The sequence below is a fragment of the Haliotis cracherodii genome, unplaced genomic scaffold, assembly GCF_022045235.1.
Source record: "Haliotis cracherodii isolate W230 unplaced genomic scaffold, xgHalCrac1.p SCAF_38, whole genome shotgun sequence".
Taxonomy (NCBI): Eukaryota; Metazoa; Mollusca; class Gastropoda; order Lepetellida; family Haliotidae; genus Haliotis; species Haliotis cracherodii.
The window spans coordinates 1,903,689-1,912,657 of NW_027266295.1; the positions used below are offsets into that span (position 1 = coordinate 1,903,689).

Consider the following 8,969-nt stretch of genomic DNA (forward strand, 5'->3'; position numbering starts at 1 on the left):
CATGGACTTATGGGCGAGTTACGTCTTCGACGATATTCGGCAAGTGGCTCTAGTTCACATAATTGTCATGTCGTCTTTTTCATCGGTATATATCATTCAAACATGCGCGCCACTCTGTGACGACCTGTTATCGACTGAGATGGAGAGACCGTGACCGTTACCCGATAACGGGCGATAGATTAAGTACTTAAGTACTTAAAATACTGTATAAAAGTATAAACTTATGGAATTGAACCCTTTACTTCAAAATGTTACTATCGTTCTTATTTTCATACATTTATCGAGGGTATTTTTTCGGGGGCACGTCACACCTTATGTCTCTACTGATTTTCAGTAATATGTTCATATATACACATGCACAAAAGTTAAGCGCCACCCACCATATTTGTGAGCTGTTACTTTTGGCACTAACTGATGACTATTATAACGAGATGTACGATTGTTATGAACCGTATATGTAAACCTCATGTGATGCAAAAGTTGTCCCAAAGCAAGTTTATCTTGTGTTCCAAAAGAATATGAGCAGAAAGGAATTTTACCAAAGACCAGAAATTGAAGGATCAGAAAACATTGAAAAACTTCATTTGTCATGTAGATGTCATGATATCAGCAGACCATATCAGGTGTCACATAGACACCCTAGGGAGTGCAGAGTCTTTGTATGACAGAAACGTCAGTAACGTGTATATGATCCACGGACATTGACCACAGCTTTTAACCCTATGCCTCATACTCATTACAAATCGTTGAATGCTTCTCTGGGGCAAACTGATCAATATTTCATGAAGTGCTGCTTCAAGTCCAGCGAGATTTTGAACTCGGGGATCACGATGTCTGATGTCCCAGAGATGCTCAATCGGATTAAGATCTGGACTACAGGCCGGCCAAGGAAGAGTGGCAATAGCTTCTTGACGCAAATAAGCCAAAACTGCCCGAGATCTGTGTGGTCTAGCATTGTCGTCCATGTAAACAGGTCTTGTCTGAAGATAATGGTTGTCAGAATGAGGGACTACCACTGGAAGAACGGCATCTTGGTATTGTTGGCCATTCAGGTTTCCACGAATTGTCACCAGCGGAAGTTTGCAGCCGAAAGAAACAGCGGAAACACAACCCCATATCATGACAGACCCCCGCCACATGCTAAGGTCTTCTGGATGTTCTCTGTCGCAAAACGAGTGTTACTTTGCCTCCAAACACATATTGGACCATCAACAGTTCGTAGCAGCATTCGACACTCGTCAGACCAATGGATCCTTCTCCAGTTGGCCAAGTTCCATCGACTACGGGCACGATACCATATCAGACGATTCCAAATGTGCCTCTCTGTCAGTTAAAGACGTTTTGCTGGTCTTCTGGCGTTGAAACCAGCCGTTCTGAGGCGACGCCTTGCGGTCATCGTCGAGAGTCGCTGATGGGTAATCCACTGCAGGCTTAAATCTGTTGAAGTGTCAAATGGATTTCATCTGACTACCCTGAAAAGACGTCTATCCTCTCTGTTAGAGGTCTTTCTTGGCCTACCAGACCTAGGCATGTCATTGACATCATTGGTTTGACCATGTTTGACAATCAAACGAGTGATAACATTGTGATGACGACCCGTTTGTCTTTCAATGGCCCTGCATGACATACCAGCATTTGTTTTGCCTATCACTTGCCATCTTTCAGCGTTCGTTAACTTTCTCCTCACCATGGCTGATTTTCAAATGTATTGGAAGGGGAATCTCACACAAGAGCAAAATGCAACCACGTGTCTGAAACTTGAATTTCACTGTTTATAGGGTAGGGAAACTGCAGCAACACGAAAAGCACACTTTCCTTGTGGTATCTAGACAAATTTGGGTTCATGAAACTATGGAAGCCTAATTCAGTCTTACATCATCATATTTCGTATTTCTGATTCCCAAACGTGAAATCAAGAGACTATGAATATGGTGGCGCTTAACTTTTGTGCATGTGTATATATGTCGTCACCACTTTGTTTTTCACGGGGGCACAGGTGGCTGAGTCGTCTTAGGCGGCGCGACCCCTTGGGCACGCCTGAAACCCATGATTGTGGGTTCGAATCCCGGTTCGCTCCGGTTATGTTTCTAGGTGTGTCAATACCATACCCGTGCTCGTGGGGTTTCATCGAAGTGGTAACCGTCTGAGACCTGCATCACTTCGGCCTGGAATACTGTTAAAAGCGGCGTTAAACGCAACTCAATCACTAGAATATTTTTTTCGGCGTGCAAGAATTCACCAGGCACTTGTAGTCCTACGCATTGTGCTGCTCAGTTAGAGAATGCAGAAAATGGGGTTTGAGGCGTTTGTTTGTTGTTTAACGCCGCACTCAGCAGTATTTCATCTATATGACGGCGGACCAGACCAGACAATCCTGTGATTGACATTATGAGCATCGATCCAAGCAACTGGGATACGATGACCTGCATCAAACAAGTCAGCGAGCCTGACCACCCGATCCCGTTAGTCGCCTCTAACGACAAGCATAGGTTGCTGAATTCCACCCCGGATCGAAAATCACCTCGTCACATATACGTGGTATTCAGCTGCAAAGTCATGCCAGGACTTGGATCATTGGTGTCACAGAACCACGACGGCGTGGATCGTTGATCACATTTATCAATCACTGGATTATCTGGTCCAGACTCGATTATTTACAGACCGACGTCACACAGTGAGAATGTCGGTGTGTGCGGCGTTATTCAAGAACAAATGATTTGGATTGTGTAGGAAAGACATACTACAGAGCCGGTAGAATCCACATTTGTGGATGCTAAATATGAAACATTAACTCCAACATGAAAGTGTCCATGCAAAACAACAAATTATTTATTTCGGCTTTGATATGTGTCACACACTACAGCAAGGGGCGAATACAGGCATCATCATCCACACATCACAGTGGCCACAGACACAAATATTCACCTTTTCTTCAGGTGATAGTGCTTTAGGATCTCCGCTGGTGATTTTTTTTAGATAGGTATTTTTTTAAATCTGACAATGTAAGCTATCTTTCAAATTGAAAGAGAAAGTGATATGATCATATCTTAATAATGTTTCATTCTTTAACCTATTATGGATAATACAGGAAATCAGGGCAATGTCTATGTAAGCGTTCCATTTTCGGAACAGATCAATAATGTACGTATGCATTTACGGATATAAATTTCTAACATGGCGCGAGATTCCACTCACGACACAATAATGTGGTGGGAATTTTGCACCGCTGCTCGCATTCACTTTCACGGTACGCAGTACATGGTCTGTCGTAAATGATAATCAATTCACTCCCTCGTTTAATAATAAACACCAACATTTTGAAATTTGACTTTCAGTCTGCGACTTTTCAGCTCATCTCATTGACGATAGTTTGAACATATTCTGGTAAAGCATAAGCGATACACGATACAGCAGGGAGCATAAAGGCATATTTGTTAGCAGATCTAGACATCTTTAACAGTTTGACATACTGGCATATTTGACACTCACTGATGGCACGTTATGATCTACATTGATACCAGGAGGGTCACACTGAATATTCATCTCTGTGGCTGCACCCGGAAGCATTCTGGCTACACCTTCACGTACTTTGCCCACTGCTGGCGAATCTCGTCAAAGGAGGGAACGTCAGTCGCCGTAGACTGTAAAAGAACAATATGATTTTTTTTACGTTTTGAACTTGGAATGTTTTTTTACTTCAACATTTGTGCTTTAGACCCGTGAAGATCCGGGTAGAATACGTCTTCAGCAACCCATGCTTTTGCCGTAATGGAGACTATGCTTGTCTTGTAAAAGGCGACTAACGGCTTGGGTGGTCAGGCGCTCTGACTTGGTTGATACATGTCGTCGTACCCAATTGCCAGGATCGATGCTCACTGTAAGTGACGACCCGTGAATATCCGGGCTAGAATAGGTCTTCAGCAACCCATGCTTGCCGTAAAAGGCGACTATGCTTGTCTTGTAAGAGGAGACTAACGGGATCGGGTGGTCAGGCGCGCTGACTTGGTTGATGCACGTCATTGTATACCTGATTGCTCATGATGTCAATCACTGGATTGTCGTGTCCAGACTCGATTATGTACAAACCGCCGTCATATAGATGCGTTATTGCTGAGCGCGGCGTTAAACAACAAACAAACAAACCTTTCAAATTTAAGGAACAATTTCTAATAGGAGAGGTGCAGTGCCAAGTTTGATTTTGATGTGTGCAATTTCTGACAAATATGCTTTTTTCATGTTTTGAAGTTAGAAATATGTTGGAATATTTGCAAAATTATACGAAAAAGGGAGTTATAGAAATCACCACCTCACTCGCACTATTGGTTTTATAAATAATAATAATAATAATAATAATAATAATGCATTTATATGCGCCAGATTCCATTCACTAAGTGGATGCTCATAGCGCTACACTATTATTACCCCGGTCAATGGATCAGTGAGCACTCGATTTTCATTTTTGGGGAACGATGCAGTTTTATAAAGCTTAGTTTATTTTGTTTCTTTATTTCTGTGTATGTTTAACGCCGCACTCACCAATAGTGCAGCTATATGACTGCGGTCTGTAAATAATCGAGTCCGGACAAGAACAATCCAGTTATTGATGTTATGAGCATCGGTTTACGCAAATGGGATACGATGACATGCATCAACCAAGCCAGCGAGCCTGACCACCCGATCCCGTTAGTCGCCTCTTACGGCAAGCATGCATGGGTTGCTGAAGACCTATTCTCCCCCTGAATCGTCACGGGTCTATAAAGCGGTGTTGCTTACCTCTGTACAGCTGGGACAGATACTTGGGATGTCGAAGATGGAGTCGTCGAAGTCGGTGGTGTAGGTACCAAAACCAGTTGATTGAAGCAAGTTGTCTGAAAAAGGATAAAAAATGAATTGGTCTCAAACAAATTTCAACTGACATATCTTATTTGATATTGCTACTTTTTATATTTTGTTATTGTGAGGTGAAATTGTGTTTTTGGACTTCAAACCAACGCACGTGCGTGCGTGCGTGCGTGCGTGCGTGTACTAGTCTGGACTAATGCCGGTTTATGACACTAGCCCACCAGATGCCAAACCCCAGTTTTACATAGATACTGACTAAGAGCCGACCAGTCCTTGGTTTATCAATTTGGTGCCGAGGTAAGGTAACCGTTTAACGTCTTTTGGTGTGACGCGTTCAGTGGTCGAACCACCGATCTTTCTCTCTCCAGGGAGACGTTCTATCCACTTGATCACGGACGCCAACAAATTTATGAACTAATGAACTGACAATTCACATGAAGTCAAGAAACTCTCACGTGAGCCAAGTGCAACTTACAATCATTAAGTCCGTATATATCTGTCTGAACAGGAATGCATTCTTTCGTGACGAGCACCGCGGTGCCTATCTTGCTGTTGGGATCAGGACCAATGCCGCTGTAATCTTCAGTGTAGACTTCTCCTGACAAGGAGTTATCCCCGAATCCAAGTTTAATGTCAAATGCTTTTTTGTATGAATCTGAAAAAGCAGAACTCAATAACTTGTCGAGAAGTCGTTGACTGACACAGAAGCGTAGAAAGTACATTACAAGAATATGATGATTTTTTTTATTTAAAAAATATAATAATTAATATTATGGAAAAAATACAATAATTGCAAAAAATGATATTATGGTAAAATACATGTATTGCAAATTGGACCCATGAAAATCTCGGGTAGAATAGGTCTTCAGGAACCCATGTTTGTCGCGAGATGCTCATGGTATCAACCGAGGGATTGTCTGGTCCAGACTCGGTTATTTCAGACTGCCTTCATAATACTGGAATGTTGCTGATTGCTGCGTAAAACACCAACCACAAAATATATTGCAAATTGATTTGTTAGTTATGGTACAAGCCCACTGTGATACCATGCTGAAGTTTAACCAGGATTTCCAATTCAGACATAGTACAGTGACCAGCTCTTGTCCTTTCTCCTCTGACCCGTGAGGATCCGGGGTAGAATAGGTCTTCAGCAACCCATGCTTGTCGTAAAAGGCGACGATGCCGTAAAACGGGATCGGGTGGTCATGAGAGGCGACCTGGCTGATGCATGTCATCGATCCCAATTGGGTGGATCGATGCTCATGATATTAATCACTGGATTGTCTGGTCGAGACTCGATTATTTACAGACCGCCGTCATATAGCTGGAATATTGCTGATTGCGGCGTAAAACAACAAACCAACCAACCTTTCTCCTCTTCATGCCCAGCGACAGACAGGGTAACAGCAAGTACCATATCTTGACGTCTTTTGGCATCAACCAAGTCAGCGAGCCTCACCACCCGATCTGGCTGGTCGCCTTTTACGGCAAGTTTGGGTTGCTGAAGACATTATTTTACCTCAGATCTTCCCGGTCCGATTATGTTTCTAGGTCTGTAGGTCTATGTCGTAGCTTTCATCATTTGTGTGGTAAAAGTCTGAGACCTGCATCACTTCGAGCTTTGCTCCCACATTATACTGTCACGCCGTGATATAACTGGAATTATGTTAGAAGTGGCATCACAACCCAACACACTCCCTCACTCGCCTCTGAAGAATGATTATTATGTTTATTCCGGCATATAATCTAATGTGAAGTCTAAATATACATTTACAGTTGCATAATAATATATCTAATATATTTACCTTGAATACAGAACTTGGCATATGGAAGGTTCAACCTTTTGACGGCGCACGTATTCTTCTTGAGGTCGATGGTATATTTCCGACCCTGCAATATGAGGATTTTATCTATTCATAAATTCATAAAATAGATATCCTAATACGTAAATGTTAGATAGCGATGTCATGTTATTGTAACTCTGCACAGCAAATTGCGGCGCCTCAGACGATTGGGTCACCAGTGGCCCCAGGATTGTTTAGAACGTCAGAATAAACAATAGCTGAATATGATATACATTACCTTCTTGTAGTCGGCGATAGTTTTGACCTCCCTTTGTGTTCCTTCGAGGCTGAAGTTACTGATGATGGCCAATCTCTGACTGGCGGCATCAACGTATTCTTCAGATCGCCCCTGAAACCAGGAAAGTAGACATCTTGTCCACATCATATTAAACTTGACAAGATATTAATATCAACTCCGACGGGATTCAGGGTTCCCAAAGAACCTATACTTGTTTGTTTGTTGTTTAACGCCACACTCAGCAATATTCCAGCTATATGATGGCAGTCTGTAAATAATTGAGTATGGACAGGACAGTCCAGTGATTGACATCATGATCATCGATCCACGCAATTGGGATACACTGACATGCATCAACCAAGTCAGCGAGCCTGACGACCCGATCCCGTTAGTCGCCTCTAACGACAAGCAAAGTCTCCTTTTAAGGCAAGCATGGGTTGCTGAAGACCTATAAACCCCGAAAAGGCGATTATTTACAGACCGCGGTCATATAGCTGGAATATTGCTGTGTGTCGTGATAAACAACGTACAAACAATAATTTATGAGAGAGAGCGATATATTAAATATTGTTGTGAGTCTCCTTTTACGGCAAGCATTGGTTGCTGAAGACCTATAAACCCCGAAGAGGCGATTATTTACAGACCGCCGTCATATAGCTGGAATGTTGCTGTGTGTCGTGATAAACAACGTACAAACAATAATTTATGGAGAGAGAGCGATAGATGGAATATTGTTGTGAGTCACGATAAACGACAAAGAAACAATAATATATGGAGAGAGAGAGAGAGAGAGAGAGAGAGAGAGAGAGAGAGAGAGAGAGAGAGCGAGCGAGATGGAATATTGATGTGTCGCAATAAACAACGAACAGACAATAATTATGGAGAGAGAGAGATGGAAGATTGTTGTGTCACGATAAAAAATAATATATGGAGAGAGAGAGAGAGAGAGAGAGAGAGAGAGAGAGAGAGAGAGAGAGAGAGAGAGAGAGAGAGAGAGCAGAACACGAATGTACCTACCACGTCGACGAAGGGAACATTCACGCCTTCTACTTTGACCAGAGCAAGACCTGCGGAGTGTCTGTTGGCCGCCCACCTGTCGGGGGCACAACAAATATTACCCCCTGACAGACCAGCGGGCAACACGGACAACAAGGCTAAGTACACCAACATGATTCCCAGGAATGGTCAGACGTGTGGAGGAAGCGGAGTCCCGTTCCTTATAAGCAATAGCATCTACTAGGGGTCATCTCAAAAGTTGGTCCACATTTGTGTTTGTATCTTGGAATGTTTTCATATTTTAAATCCTCTTGAGTATATATGTTAATGAATAAACCGTATTCTTATAGACATGTGTTATTTATTTTGCACAATAAACCTTATTTATGTTTGATAAAGTTAAAAACACAAAATCCAGCTGAGCTCATCCCCCATGTTGAACAAATTAGACAGAAAGTTGTGATATTAGTTTGGTTTTATTAAATAGAATAGCGCTATCAATTGCTTTTAATAACAATTTAATGAAACGATTACGATTCATTGACCTTTTTTACAATAAAACGAATGTTATCCCCGGTAACCATGTTACCGTTGGTTTGTGTGTCATACAATCTATAGAAATGGAGAAAAGTAATATTCCCAGACTATAAAAATTACATGTCATTTATAATAATCATATATCATTTAATGCTAAGGACTATTTTCAAATTAATATGTTTTATATTTCTAAAAGCCGTACACGTGTTCATGAACGCTTAATCAGCGATGACAACCATGGATGAGGTATATCTCTGTTGCTCTAAAGTCCCAAAGCAGTAATGCATCAATCACATCAATAAACTCACCGTTAATGTGATGCTTTTGAAACCTCTCTCCCTTTGGAATGCATTATTAATTTCAACAAAAAGTTTCCTTTGTACTCATCTGATTTATTATATGTATTTTTGGAAACGAACCACGTGACACAAGTATGAGTGAGTGAGTGAGTGTGGCTTTACGCAGCTTTTAGCAATATTCCAGCAATATCAGGGCGGGGGACATCAGAAATG

General features: G+C 41.9%; 1 protein-coding gene across 1 annotated transcript; it reads right to left on the reverse strand.

Annotated features, from left to right (window-relative positions):
* Positions 1 to 3,349: 3,349 nt before the first annotated feature.
* Positions 3,350 to 8,105, reverse strand: LOC139477953 (ependymin-related protein 2-like). The gene is made up of 6 exons (XM_071260400.1): positions 7,942 to 8,105; positions 6,925 to 7,035; positions 6,648 to 6,732; positions 5,318 to 5,497; positions 4,774 to 4,868; positions 3,350 to 3,641 (listed from the first exon to the last, which is right to left on the reverse strand). The coding sequence occupies exons 1-6, from the start codon at positions 8,092 to 8,094 to the stop codon at positions 3,573 to 3,575; spliced, it is 693 nt and encodes a 230-aa protein (XP_071116501.1). The 5' UTR covers positions 8,095 to 8,105; the 3' UTR covers positions 3,350 to 3,572.
* Between the last annotated feature and the right edge of the window lie 864 nt (positions 8,106 to 8,969).

Coding starts and splice junctions, on each gene's coding strand:
- LOC139477953 (XM_071260400.1), bottom strand. CDS start 8,094: ATGTTGGTGTACTTAGCCTTGTTGTCCGTGTTGCCCGCTGGTCTGTCA. Junction 7,036..7,941: donor ATGTTCCCTTCGTCGACGTG/GTAGGTACATTC, acceptor TCCTGGTTTCAG/GGGCGATCTGAAGAATACGT. Junction 5,498..6,647: donor TGCCAAGTTCTGTATTCAAG/GTAAATATATTA, acceptor CTGCTTTTTCAG/ATTCATACAAAAAAGCATTT.